This window comes from Penicillium psychrosexuale, assembly GCF_028828465.1.
Source record: "Penicillium psychrosexuale strain IBT 29551 chromosome Unknown utg000005l, whole genome shotgun sequence".
In the NCBI taxonomy this organism is placed as follows: Eukaryota; Fungi; Ascomycota; class Eurotiomycetes; order Eurotiales; family Aspergillaceae; genus Penicillium; species Penicillium psychrosexuale.
The window spans coordinates 2,265,696-2,279,712 of NW_026643190.1; the positions used below are offsets into that span (position 1 = coordinate 2,265,696).

General features: G+C 49.5%; 6 protein-coding genes across 6 annotated transcripts; all 6 read left to right on the forward strand.

Moving 5' to 3' along the window:
- Positions 1 to 1,388: 1,388 nt before the first annotated feature.
- On the forward strand, positions 1,389 to 5,172 carry N7518_009780 (Chondroitin AC/alginate lyase; the record flags this gene model as incomplete). Its single annotated transcript, XM_057190706.1, has 4 exons — positions 1,389 to 2,269; positions 2,331 to 2,898; positions 3,594 to 4,211; positions 4,264 to 5,172. The coding sequence occupies 4 exons, from the start codon at positions 1,389 to 1,391 to the stop codon at positions 5,170 to 5,172; spliced, it is 2,976 nt and encodes a 991-aa protein (XP_057038362.1).
- Positions 5,173 to 5,688: 516 nt separating this feature from the next.
- hat1 (histone acetyltransferase catalytic subunit HAT1) lies at positions 5,689 to 7,370 on the forward strand (the record flags this gene model as incomplete). The annotated part of the gene is made up of 4 exons (XM_057190707.1): positions 5,689 to 5,707; positions 5,772 to 6,047; positions 6,105 to 6,369; positions 6,422 to 7,370. 4 exons carry the CDS (start codon positions 5,689 to 5,691, stop codon positions 7,368 to 7,370), a joined length of 1,509 nt encoding a protein of 502 aa, XP_057038363.1.
- A 458-nt stretch (positions 7,371 to 7,828) lies between these two features.
- Positions 7,829 to 8,329, forward strand: N7518_009782 (U6 snRNA-associated Sm-like protein LSm4; the record flags this gene model as incomplete). Its single annotated transcript, XM_057190708.1, has 3 exons — positions 7,829 to 7,831; positions 7,894 to 8,085; positions 8,153 to 8,329. 3 exons carry the CDS (start codon positions 7,829 to 7,831, stop codon positions 8,327 to 8,329), a joined length of 372 nt encoding a protein of 123 aa, XP_057038364.1.
- A 335-nt stretch (positions 8,330 to 8,664) lies between these two features.
- Positions 8,665 to 10,737, forward strand: N7518_009783 (pentatricopeptide repeat protein; the record flags this gene model as incomplete). The annotated part of the gene is made up of 2 exons (XM_057190709.1): positions 8,665 to 9,285; positions 9,352 to 10,737. The coding sequence occupies 2 exons, from the start codon at positions 8,665 to 8,667 to the stop codon at positions 10,735 to 10,737; spliced, it is 2,007 nt and encodes a 668-aa protein (XP_057038365.1).
- Positions 10,738 to 11,438: 701 nt separating this feature from the next.
- Positions 11,439 to 11,873, forward strand: N7518_009784 (uncharacterized protein; the record flags this gene model as incomplete). The annotated part of the gene is made up of 1 exon (XM_057190710.1): positions 11,439 to 11,873. One exon carries the CDS (start codon positions 11,439 to 11,441, stop codon positions 11,871 to 11,873), a length of 435 nt encoding a protein of 144 aa, XP_057038366.1.
- Positions 11,874 to 12,289: 416 nt separating this feature from the next.
- N7518_009785 (putative phosphatidylinositol-3,4,5-trisphosphate 3-phosphatase) lies at positions 12,290 to 13,998 on the forward strand (the record flags this gene model as incomplete). Its single annotated transcript, XM_057190711.1, has 3 exons — positions 12,290 to 12,292; positions 12,347 to 12,431; positions 12,491 to 13,998. 3 exons carry the CDS (start codon positions 12,290 to 12,292, stop codon positions 13,996 to 13,998), a joined length of 1,596 nt encoding a protein of 531 aa, XP_057038367.1.
- Between the last annotated feature and the right edge of the window lie 19 nt (positions 13,999 to 14,017).

Consider the following 14,017-nt stretch of genomic DNA (forward strand, 5'->3'; position numbering starts at 1 on the left):
AAGTGAAATTGAAACGGACAGCCGCCACTGCGAACAAGCCAAATGCTACCAGCTGGATAATGACACCTACTTGGATACCGTTTCCTCCCGTATTAAGCTTCTTTTCTGTGGTATCGACCGAAGAGATCATCACTACACCGCCAAGCTGGAACGCTTCAGACCCATATCAAATCCATTGTATAGCTGTCAATAGAAAAACAATGGTATGTAAGACAGCAGCAACAATATCTACTGCCGGGAGGGGATAAATAAGGGTTAGGCATCTCTTAATTAGGGTAGCTGGTAAGTGCTAGGCCCCTCAACCGTAACTATAGGCTATAGCACTCGCCCGTTTCACTATTCCTCTTTCTTCGTTCTCAACTCTCTATAGAGGCGTCTTAACCCTCATAAAGTCTTATAACCGGACACATTCGTAAATCAGTATCATTTTTTTGGCAATATACTACATGAAAATAGCTGTCGATGCAATGGAAATGTTACCTCGGCCAGATATCGGTGTGCTGTTGTATACGAAATTGAATCTCAGTAGAGCTAGTCTCTGCAAAGTAACATGGCATGTAGCCGACCTCAGCAGCTTAGCCTGGCATATCAGAAGCGCAGCTCTTGGGCCTAACTCATGGACTTCCACCTGCTTTTTCTCTCGGGGAACATAGGTCCCATATGGATGACGTCTCTTAGAAGAAGCAGGATACCAAACGATACGACTAGAAGCTATTCTGGAACAATTAACGTTGAGTTGTAGAAAAGATACCTGGTTATACACAGGGTTTATGCTTTTACCCCTATTGTAGAGTGATATAGTCAATGACCATTCTTCTAGCTATAACACCAAGAAGAGAAACAAAAAAGGATAAAAAGACGTCTAAAGAAATATCTGAAAACACCATCCAACAAGAGACATCGGAGTTATCTACCATATAATACCCCTTATACCATCGTGAAAACATTACTGAAGTGCTACATCGTTAAGGAGAGAAGCATAGACCGAGTACTCATGCCATAATAAATCCAGGTGCTATGAGAATATCTTGGCTGTTTCTTGTCGAATAGATCCCAGAATTTCCTAGCCGAATATAAACTCATTTCCGATGTCAGGACAACTACGGAGTACTTGATCCACAGTACCGGAGCTAATGTCTACAAACATCCAGAAACATGAAACTGTCCGGAAATCCATTTCTCCTAGCGCATAGCTGAAACATAGGCTGTTTTAAATTAAGAACGGAGTAATTAATTTCATAGATCTCGATATCTCCGCTTCATTTGTAGTTTAATCTAACCAGAGAATAACGATCTCTATATTACTAGGCTGGTTCCTTATATCTTTAGTTTTGTCATTCATTCTTTTTCTTGCCATATTTGTACTCATTGCTGCCTTTCTCTTTGCAATGGTCCCCTCTCTTTCTTTCGTTATCCCTTTTCTCCCCCTTGTAGCAAGTTTTGTGCACCCTGGCCTCCTCGTCTCTGATAGCGATATCTCTCGCACCCAGAAAAAGATCAAGGCCAGCCTGGATCCATGGACTACATCTTGGAATACCTTGACAAGCCTCTCATTCTCTGACGCCAGCTACACTCCTTCAGCAGTTAGCGTTGTCTATCGGAGTGCCTGGGAAGACAATGCCGCAAACGCACAGCTCCTCTGGCATGACGTCGCGGCAGCTTTCAATCTAGGTCTACGCTGGAAGATATCCGGGAACACGAGCTTTGCCGATGCCGCTAGCAATATCCTGCATGCATGGGCGACCAATCTCACTGCAATCGGTGGTGGCGATGACAAGTACCTCACAGCTGGCCTGCAGGGGTATGAACTCGCCAACGCAGCCGAACTCCTTCTTGACTATCAGCCCTTCGTGGATGATGTCCTCCCATCTGTCGTGGAAATGGCCAATAACATATTTATCCCGATGCACTACACATGGCTGAACCACGAAGAGCCGTCGGAGCATAATATTCTTCATTTCTTCGCGAACTGGGAGTTGTGCAATGTCGCTTCGGCGATGGCTATGGCTGTCATAACGGACAATCAAACAGTATGGGATTTCGCTGTGAATTACTTCAAGGCCGGGGATGGAACGGGCGCCATCAACAATGCTATCACCAATATCGTTGAAGAGCCTAGTACTGGGACTTTACTCGGCCAAGGCCAAGAATCCGGTCGTGATCAGGGCCACTCAGCGTTAGACATACAGCTTCTCGGTGTTATCGGGCAGCAGGCCTTGAACCAAGGAGAGGATTTGTTTGCCTATAACGATAGCCGGATTCTCCGTGGGTAAGTACCATCCAATCATCTCAAGGGTTCCGCCTTATCAATTACTAATATATCGCCCTAGAACGGAGTACTTCGCGCGATACAACCTTGGAAACGACGTTCCCTTCGTCCCCTACACGAACGGTATAGTCAGCTACACAGAGATCAGCAATGCCTCCCGTGGAGCCATCAGACCTACCTGGGAGCTTCTCTACAACCACTATGTCGTGCTGAAGCAACTGGACGCACCTTGGACCACTCTTTACCTCAACAACTCTCTTGAATATTACGGCGGGGCGGAGGGTGGTGCGGGCTCCTGGGGAGAAGGGTCTGGCCATTACGACGGGTTGGGCTGGGGATCATTGCTCTACCACATGGATGAGTCTGATGTTGTATCTGCCTCCTCCAAAGCTGCTTCATCTACGGCAAATCTCAAACCAAGTGCGTCGTCCGCTACATTGAGCTTGGCTCCTAGCGCAACGACTACGACTTCTGGCGTATCCAGCCAAAGTTCGATTGTTTCATACTCAACCACCACAGAGTTTGCTGCAGTCTCTACTGTTTCTGCTGTTTCTGCTGTTTCTGCGGTCTTGGACACCGAAACAGCTACATCAACTATTGCAGCCAACAGTAGGACTTCCCCATCTTCTGTGAGCAGTACAATTCCAGCCAGCACATCGACAGATTTGCCCACTGCCCCACTTGAGAGCTCACAGAAAGCTCATCACCATCATCAGCCACATCATTACCACGTGAAGGGTCAGTCACATGTTTACCATGTACAATAGGTCTACGTTTAGATACCCTAGAAGGGCTTCTTCAACCGCTGACCCTGTTCGAATTCTTTCACCATGTATATTTCTCGGTTTAGCTAGTGCCCCTTATACTAGTTTTCTTATGTTTATCGAATGTTTGTCGAACTAAATCTTCCTAGGGATCGTACCGAGACTGTCTTGCGCAACAGCCGAGTGCCCAAATATAATTGCAAATCTGGAATGACAAAGCCACAATCAAAGACATTAAATAACTAAGATCTGATGTATGTTGTAGACTGTATGTTTGACTGGGATGAAACAGATACCCAATTAGGAAAGGCCGATCGATGCCAAGAACCCACTAAAGAGTGGAGTCCAAGCCCCCCAGTCATCGACTCATCTGCCCGGGCTGATCTCACGAATTCTTTGCCTATTTAGAATTGAATACGACCACCCGCATCCACTGAGAGACAATGCCGTTTTATGGTCGTCCCAGTAAATGTTGCGGCAGTTGTCGGGAAAGACGGATAAAGGCAAGTGGCGTCGCCTAAAGGCTAACACCAGACCAATTGTAGACTGACATGGTCTAGTGTGACCGGCTTGAGCCCCTGTGTTCCCAATGCAGGAGAGCGGGCAAGCCATGTGGCAGCTATCGGGATGTGCCGTCTTTAATGTTCCGCGATGAGAATGACAAGGCCGCTCGACGAAGCGCAGAGGCGAAAGCTAAGACCGAGGCCCGTCGAAGATTGGAGGATAGTGCAGCCCTAGAATATGATATACCCACCCCCGGCTCGCGACCCGACTGTTCTCCGTCAGATGCATTAGTCTGCAGGAGCAGGAGCCAATCGATTTGGACTCCGAGAATTACTGCCCCGCTGTCCATCCCATTGGAGGATCAGGGGCTGAGGTTCTTTATTAACCGTTTTGTGACAAGAATTGTCACCAAAGAAGATGGCTCTTTACAGATAGGTACTATGAAGCCATCTCCTGAAGTTGGGGCCATTACTCTCGATCAGTCGAGTCGAGATGCTATCGTCTCGGTCGGCCTCGCTGCCTTGTCCAATGTCAATAATGACAGAGAACTGCGGATATTATCTCGAGAGAAACATGTTACGGTCATCAAGGCTGTACGAGAAGTAGTGGAGAACCCCACTCAGGCCAATCCCGACAGAACACTCCACTTGATCGTAATGCTGAGTCTGTACGAGGTATGCATTTCGTTTCTAATTGCTTTTTAATAATTCAAACTGACCCGCGCAGATGGTCAGCTGTACCCCAAACCAGCTCAACTCTTGGATAGTGCATATGAATGGTGCAGCCGCGTTACTCAAACAATCCATCTTTCGGTCATCACTTACCAACTTGAACCACCGAGCTCACTTACAATTCTACTTTGTCTCAATTGTCAAGTATTTCTCCAAGAGGGTTGTCTCCCCAGATCTACTGAATTGGTCTCCTGATCTCATACCATCTGCGCCACCGGATATCTTACCAGGTGTCGACCTAGTTGACATACTGATAAGATTTACGAAGTTCGATGCACATGTGCATCACCAAAAGCCCGGTGCCAGAGCAGTAGTGAACTCAGCCCTATTATTTGAAGATGAACTCCGCGAGTGGGAAACTCACCTCCCGATCCACTGGTCCTTCGCTATAAAAGAATCCAACACATACGAGCACACCTTTCGTGGCCAGTATCATGTCTACGCGGACATGTGGGTTGCGAGAGCTTTCAACCACTACCGCTGGGCACGATTACTGGTCAACGAGACCATCGTATCCCAAATTTCGAAAATGGCACGACCCACAGCAGACGATGTAATTCAACGGCAGCAAGCATTGGACACGATTTCTTGCATGGCAGGTGACATATGCGCCGGAACTGCAAGTCAGGAAGCTATCTTCGAGCAAGGAGTCAATGAAGACCCGTCAGATATACCATTGTTAAATGGTACATTCATGCTGCTTTTTCCATTAGGAATTGCCGGGAGCGCAGCAGGGATCCCCGATGAAGTTCATGATTGGGTTGTTGAAGCGCTGGAGCGAATAGGACGTATGACGGGGATCCGGCGAGCTTTGGAAATGATACCCCAACTGAAGAAATCAGCTGGGAAATGGAAACTAGATCAGAAGCGATGGAATAGAATATATGGCATGAATGAAAGTTAAAAGTTAAAGACAGCAAGATATAGTTGCTAGACAATAACTATCGAACCTTCGAGTCTATCAGTTGTAGTGGCAACTAGCGTCTATATCATCATTGAGAACGAAGCTGGATAGTGTTCCAATTTAGCCTCTTCCCTTGGAAGATTCTTTCCCTATTACTATCAGAGTACTCGCAACTTCCTAAATTGTAATAGTATTGACTTCCCTGATATATTTTCTCACTTGTCTTGTCCGAGTCTTATACTTGTGAATAGTCCGGAATCAGAGGCTTCTAAAATGTGTGCGTAAAGCTGGAGCCATAGAGCCTTTTTCCTTAGGCAGTCTGTTAATGAGATATTCAATCCTTATTACGGCGTACGGAATAGTAGTGACTGGTTACCTCTAGAGCTAGGCGGGCCATAGATCCAGATTAGGTAATACTGATGCGCGCCTGGGCCGGGCGCGTTATTCGCGTCTCTCTTTAGACCTCAGATCTTTCATTGTCTCATTTGACATTCAAACTCCACATATCCTGTCAAAATGGCGAGCGAAGCTGGATGTGAGCTCATAGTCCCCCGCTATCTAACGCTGCCAAGATATAAGCTGATCAAGATTCACTTTAGGGTCTTGCGGCGCCAACGATGCGGTTCACGTCACGATCATTCAACCCGGCGAGAAGAAGCCGAAAACACTTTCAACTTTCCACCCCCAATTTACCTATCCTATCTTTGGCGACGATGAGCAAATATTCGGCTACAGGGGCTTAATTATCCGCTTGCGCTTCGCCGCCCATGACTTGCGCCCTCACGTTCATATTTCTTACGACGAGAAGTTCAAGTCGGTCGGTGACACAGCTGCTGTCGATCTTCTCGATACTTTGAAACCTTTTGTTCAAGAAGGTGAGCTTGGCCTTTGCGACAGCGGGCGCGATATAAGCTAACCACAAATTTGCGCAGAGGCGTTCGCCGATCTCCAAGACTATGAGAAAGCTGTTCAAAACGACCCAGATGCGAAAGATTTCAAGCCTCCGGGCGAGTTTGTCATTGGCTACGAGGTTGAAGACCGAAAATATGAGGTCTGGGCTGGATCACTTGCAGACCCTGAAGTGCGGAAAATTCTGGATCGCATGCAGGTTCTCGTCTCCCTCTTCATCGAAGCTGGAACTCCCTTAGAGACAGATGACCCCGAGTGGACGCTCGACCGGTGGAGGGTATATTTCGTGTATGTTTGTCTTGTGCTGATATCCGTGACCTGAGGCTAATCCGATTTACAGATATGAGAAGGTCACTCCTCCAACAGCAACAGCATCATCATATTCGATCGTCGGATATGCTACAACGTACCGCTATTGGTATTACCAGCGAGATCAATCACAAAAGCCCACGGTCAAGAACGAAGTGTTCCCGTTACCAGAAGTCAATATCGCCAAGCTTCCTGCACGGCTCCGCATTGCCCAGTTCCTTATTCTCCCTCCACACCACCGCGCCGGCCACGGCACGCACCTATATACCACAATCCACGCGGCCTGCATCGCAGACCCGACCATTTTAGAATTGACCATCGAAGACCCCAATGAACAGTTCGACGCTCTCCGGGATACAGCCGATTATTGTCTGCTGCGGCCGGAGTTCCTGAAGCACAACGTGAATCTCAATCCCGACCCCCTTGGGGCGTATTCGCAAAAGAAGCGTCCTCGCAATGTACCCACTTCCGCCCTCATCCCCACCAAGCTTCTCCATGACATCCGCAGATCGTTCAAGATCGAACCTACGCAGTTCGCACACGTTCTAGAGATGTACCTTCTCGGTCAGATTCCTCAAAGCCATCGCCTGGCCGGCGGCACAAACCTTGCCCGACTGTTAATCAAGAAGTACAAGGCCGAAAATGAGGACGACCGACGCTACTATTGGTGGCGTATGCTAACCAAGCAACGTCTCTATAAAAAAAACAAAGAACTTTTGAACGAACTGGAGCTTCTAGACCGAGTGGAGAAACTTGATGCTACGGTCCAAAATGTGGAGGAAGGTTACGAGATCACATTGGATGCGCTGGAGGGCCGCTTGCCAGAAGGTGAATCTGATGAAGAGGAAGAGGCAAACGAACAAGCTAGCAAGGCTCCTACCAGTAGCCGAGACCGGCGTGTCAAGCGCAAGCTCACGGTTATGGATGATGATGATGACGAGGAGGACGGGACACAGCTAGGTAAGCGACCAAGGGTTTAAAAGCCTTGCGGTGCTCAGTTCTCTTATGCACTATGTAATGCACACGAGGATGTTTTCGAAGTCAACGGATTATTCTTCTTCCAATAGGTGTGCAACTTCAAAAGCTCAATTCTAGTCGATCCCCCCTAATTTATGTTACCGAAAGCTGTCATACTGTAGATCTATGCTTTTGGTATGTAATGGATGTAAATAGAAGAATTCGAAGGTTCCTTGTAGTAGATGGCACCCAAGCCACATTTGGGCTCGGCACTTCCCTTTTTCCGGCTTCCTCATCGCATCTCTTAGAGCTTGAATCCATTGCTACTGTCAACATCACCAGATAAATCAACAGTGCCGGGTCTAATTCCTCCGTTCAATCCATAAGTCACAAACTTTGGACACACGCAACAACCCGCGCTCTTTCAACTCTGTGCGCCAACTAACTCTCCCACCTTCACCCACCTCGATCGCATTTCAAAATGGTAAGCTCCAGCTTTACCCAAACACCTTTTCCGATACCTATACTAAGTCGGTTTATGATCAGCTGCCTCTCGGTCTCCTCACGGCCGCACAGGGCCACCCCATGCTCGTGGAACTCAAAAACGGCGAAACTCTGAACGGCCACCTGGTTACGTGCGATAACTTCATGAACCTGATTCTGCGCGAGGTAGTGCAGACGAGTCCTGAGGGCGACCGCTTCTTCAGATTACCCGAAGTCTACATCCGGGGCAACAACGTAAGCCCTCCGACAAGCAATCAACGCAGAGCCCCGCTCCTTAGGCTATACGCTAACAATCCACCAGATCAAATACCTACGAGTTCCCGAAGAGATTGTTGAAATTGTTAAAGAGCAGCAACAGAACCAACCACAAGGCCGTCGCGGTGGCCACGGGCGAGATGGTGATCGTGGCCGCGGCCGTGGTCGGGGTGGTGGTGGCGGCCGCGGTGGACGTGGTCGGGGACGAGGCGGCCCCAATTAGACATAAAGTGTGTTCTGCATCAATGATTTTAAGAAGACGGCAAACGAGATACCCCCGGAGGAGACGGTGGTGAGGTCGCTCGAAAGGTCTGGTGGAACGGTTTGATCGAGCATGGCCGTGGCGTATCTGGCTCTGTATTTTCACGGCATCTGGGTCACTTGGTCGATTTACAACTACCTCTAAATGTTATGTTCCAAAAAGCCAAACCTGACTTACCTATTTCATTGTAAATCCCGCGCAATCCAAGAAGCGAATATTCGAGGATGTCACGTGATATCAAACTCTAGATCAAATCCGCGGAGGCTAAGCTTCCGATCAGTTAGCCACAAGCGGATATGTCGCGGCGGGCGTTGGTCCTCGATGGACTGTGGTACTCGCTTTGTCCGTCATTTACAGCTCTGAGTCTCAGTCGTTCAACGGCATTCCCCAAATCCAAGGGTCGAAACCCGCTATACCCACTACCTTCGATTCCTAGCCCGAGCTCAGGTTCGCGCCGATGCTACAACACCTCAGGCGGCGATGATTCCAAATTTTCATATAATGCAGCACATCATAATGATTGGAGCGAACCACGGGAGCCACGTGAGAATGAATACCGTGACACTCGCCTATCTCCAGATCCAACATACGCCAGGCCACCTCCACGACGAAAGAGCCCGCTATACACACGAACACATAAGGTGCAAGACGACCTTCTAGGTAAAACGAACGAAGGGCTCGAGTCGCGATTGCAATATGCAATGGACAACAAGCCGAACATTCGACACATAACGCAGATCCTACGACTGCTCATTCGGGACCGTCATGTCAAGCCGAATGCTCGCCACTACAAGGCGCTGATTCTTGCAAATACCGATAATGAGAGGGGCTCGCCGGAGCTTGTGCGCGGTCTGCTGGAGGAGATGGAGAATAATGGTATCACCGCGGACTCTGGGACACTCCACGGTGCATTGCAGGTAGGTTATCTGGTTGAAACGAGCTATATAGGCAAAGCGAAGCTAACGATTCAATTTTCAATACAGGTCCTAGCTGTACATCCGGACTACCTCCTACGACAAGAAATCCTCAACAAGCTCCGTGACCGGTGGCTCACGCTGAGCCCAGCCGGATGGCATTTTGTGGCGGCTGGTCTTCTCCGCGAGAACCAGATCGAGCTCGCGCTCGAGCACGTTGCATTGATGCAGCGCAAGGATATATTTGTGGAAAACTGGCTACACAGTATAATTGTCTATACGCTTTGCGACCATGGAGAGCTGGATGAAGTGTACGATGTGATGCGTGCGCGCGTCGACCAGGGCCACGACATGACCCATCGGCTTTGGATGCACGTGTTGACCGAGGCAGGGAAGCACGGCCATTACCCCATGGCACACTACGTGTGGCGACGGATGGTGGAGCTGGGCTACATGCATCCGCTCATTGAAGTCTGCGATGACGTATTGAAAATGGCTGCAAATACTGGTGATACGGAGATGGCGAGCTCTGTGTTCCGTTACCTCGGTGAGAGCGGGATCCCGCTCGAGCGTACACAGTATGAAAGACTTGTCGAGACGCACGTGGCAGCGGGCAATCTGCCTGCTGCGTTCGAAGCGCTTTGCACCATGCACGAAGCTCATATTCCCCTGACGGATAGCTCGACGGAGCGTGTTCTTGCGCATATGATACAGAGTAAAGTTGACCGTCGGGAGGCGTGGCAGATTCTCAAGCGGTTGAAGAATGCGAAACGGACCATTCCCATCGGCTCTGTCCGTGTCATCGCAGATCTCTGTGAACATGATGCCCATGATGATCCATCTGTGGTGGACGACGGTGTTGGGTTCTACAAAGAGCTCTATACGTTATGCCCGGAAGGCGCCGACGTCCGAGTTTACAACGCGCTAATTCGGATGTGCCGAACGGCCCGCAACCGCGAATCGGGCATGTTCCTGGTGAAAGAGATGGCGTCACTTGGAGTGGTACCGAACGGTGTTACATTCGAGTCTATCATCCTGATGTGTCTGGATGCAGGAAATTTCCGGTCCGGTTTCATGTACTTCCAGGACCTGATTAAGCGGGACGCCAGTCTCAGCCCTGAAACGCAGGCGGAAATACGTGAGATCTGTGCCGGGTCTGTGGACGAGTTTGCGATGCGACTGCAGTATCACCCTCTCATTCGGGACGATGTGAAGAAGCTAGACGAAGAGCTACAGCAGAAACAGAGGGAAAAGGAAGCGAACGAGAAAGCCGGTTGGCACCCTGTACCGCCGGCGGTTCGTCGGCTGAGCATGTCGGACGAGCAGCGACGTGATTATAACAAAGAGCGTCGAAAGAAGAAACGCCGTCGTCTCGCCATTGAGCAAAACATGAGAGAGGAGGGCTGGGATGAATGGGAAGCCAGTGGCACCGACAATCGCTCTGCCAAGTCCTAGTGAAACATGAAACTGTGCAACTGGTGGAATCCTTTGTCCCTCGAGGGCATGTTCCAATCTCGATCAGAATATCCATTTCCTTGACGGCATGTTGCCTCGAACCTGCAGTTAATACACGCCACACAATTCCTCAAGACCACCAATTATCCCTTGGGCATGTCACACAATTTTTGACTTCGGTCAGTATGTATATATCCTCTCTTCGCACTTGTATTACCCACACCTTTGCCCCGGCATCATAGCCAATTTTACTGCCCTGTTCTGTTCTCAAATCATCTTCACAAGAAGCAAACACCTGGCGTCTTGACATGAACCCTGTTCCCTGTGGATCCCTGTACTATAAATAGTCAGGCTGAAAGACCTCAATGACGATCATGGGGTAACTTGTCGGACAATAAACCCTTTATGAACGTCAAGCGATTGATTCGATGGGCCGAAAGCTTTCTAGAAACCAAGCGAGTTCTATTATATCGAATAATGGGAGGTCATTCACCACATTCCCCTGAAAGTGATCGGCGTGAGTTTCCGAGTGCCAAGGGCGGCCGTCAGGGAAGGGTAAACGCCTGCCGCCTCTTAAGTATATAATTCCCACCTCTCTCCTCCTTATTATTTCATCTATCCAACCACCCAATTACCACTCAATTGTTTATTTATTGAACATACTCTTCTCTACCAAAAATAATCCAATTTCATAATCTAAAATGCAACTCACCACCATCCTCCCAATCGTGCTCGCCGGCCTAGCCAGCGCACGCCCCGCCAGCCTACAGACTAAGACCATCACCGACGACATCATCTGGGGCGTATCCAACTTCACCATAGGCTGCTCCCCAGGCGGCTGTGTCTACAGATATGATATTGTCGGCCGCGAGAACACAATGACCCCCAAGTTCCGCACCAACTGCAGCGGCGTCACAGACGAGCGGGTACTCTGCGACGACAAGAACATCACGACTATTGTCTCTCCTGCTGAAAACCCAGTCTGGAATGTCGATGTCACTCATACCTGGAAATCCCAGCTCAGTGACAATACCCTCGCGACTTGGTACCAGCACGGCGCGAAGAATGTTACCGTCCCTGACCACAACCCGATTCAGTTTGTTATGAAGCCTACTCAGGAGTATGGCATTGCCTAAATTGCTACTAGTCTGGACCTGTGATGCCTTGGATTGCGTGGATTTGGCTGTTTTTTTCTAATGTAATGAATGGATGGTCTCACTGGGTCTTGGATGGGCACGCGACATGTGGCTCAATTAGAAATTTCTGGATTTTCTGATGGAAATATTTTATGTATTTAGTCTGTGACTGTACGATGTACAAAGGAATTGAATTTCTTGCTACAATATAGTTGTTATAGTAGTATTTGTTGTATAAAGGTCCGGGGTCGAATATAGTTAGTAGATAACCTGTAGCCAAGAGGGCTTAATTCGCCGGATGACATCATCCGCGAAAATAACAGAACTCCCCGTGCTTGTTTTGATTTGGATATTATCTTTTCTACCACATATTTCTGGTGGAATATACAAATTATAAACATCTATACACTCTGTCAATGGTACGCCAGCTCCAGCTCAGTAACCGTCCCACTGCTAACCTTGGAATGTGCCAGTCATCAATTCTCCGCCAGATAGTCGCAGGTCCAAGACAACACCACCCAGAAGCAGGGCTAGATCTCTGCTACGTGACAGACAATGGTAGCATCCTCATCGATCCCATACAAAAACACACACACACCAATTAACATACTCCACAGTCATCGCAACCTCCGGTCCATCATCAACATACCCAAAGCGCGCCTACCGCAACCCACTAGACGCACTAGTCAGCTTCCTCGACACGAAACATGGCAAAGAATGGTGTATCTGGGAGTTCCGCGCCGAAGGCACAGGATACCCCGACTCAGAAGTCTACGGACGAATCCACCACTTCCCCTGGCCAGACCACCACCCACCGCCATTCGCGTATATCCCCGTCATAATGGGCAGCATGCGGAACTGGCTCCAGCGACTAGACGAGGACAAGGAGTCGCCAGACACAGACAAAAACGAACGGGTCGCCGTCGTGCACTGCAAAGCAGGCAAAGGGCGCAGCGGGACGATCGCGTGTGCATATCTGATTAGTCAGGAAGGGTGGAAGAAGGAAGACGCGCTGCAGCGATTTACGGATCGACGCATGCGGGTCGGCTTCGGGAGCGGCGTGAGCATCCCCAGCCAGCTGCGGTATGTCGGGTATATCGATAAGTGGGCGAATGAGCTGGGGAAGCAGTATGTCGAGCGGCCGGTGGAGATCCTGGAGGTTCATATCTGGGGCTTGAAAGATGGGGTTAAGGTTGCCGTGGAGGGTTATGTGGATGGGGGGAAGAAGATTAAGTGTTTTCATCTGTTCCATCGGAACGAGCGTACCGTCGTTGAAGACGGGGGCTCGACGTCTGATGAACAAGAAGCTACCAAGCCAGATCCTAACTCGGACTCCAGGATCAAGAATCCAATCCCTTCGCCTGCGACTTCGTCCCCGACAGTATCGGGATCTGATATCTCCGGCTTATCGTCGCAGGGCCACAGTGTCTCAGCAATTCTCTACAAACCCCACAAGCCACTCATTGTCCCTAGCTCGGATGTGAATATCGACTTCGAGCGTCGCAGCAAAGCATCCTACACCGGGTTCGCTATGGTAACCTCCATCGCACACGTATGGTTCAACCCATATTTCGAAGGCGGCGCCGAACACGACTCGGGCGTCTTCGAGACAGAATGGGAGGCGATGGATGGGATCAAGGGGAGTGCGAGGAAGGGGATCCGGGCGTTAGACAAGCTGAAAGTTGTATGGCGGTATCCTGCGACGGAGACGGTGGAAGCCAGCGCAGCCATCAAGAGCGAGAGGAAAGGGAAAAAGACTGAAGATAGCGCGCCGGTAGCGATCAGCGAGCCCAAACCTGGTGATTCCATCCATGAACGCGAGCCGGCTGACTGGCGCGGAATGCCGCACGGGGATAAGAAGGAGAATCAGCCTCCTTCTGAGAGTTCGTCGCAGAAAAGTACTGCTACAAGTATCTCGGACAAGACTAAGAAGCTGGGACATACGCTAGAGAAGGAACTTGGACTGCGGAAGCAGACGGGTGACAGTCAGGATGTTAGTCTTGCGGGGAGTGACGATGAGACGACTACTGATGAGGGCCAGAAGGCCAAAATCAAGAGCGTGCATAGTGAAGAGCTTGAGGGAGTGAAGACGAATTTTGCGAAGAATGGGGCTGCAGCAGGATAAAACCGATCAGAGCTCTGAT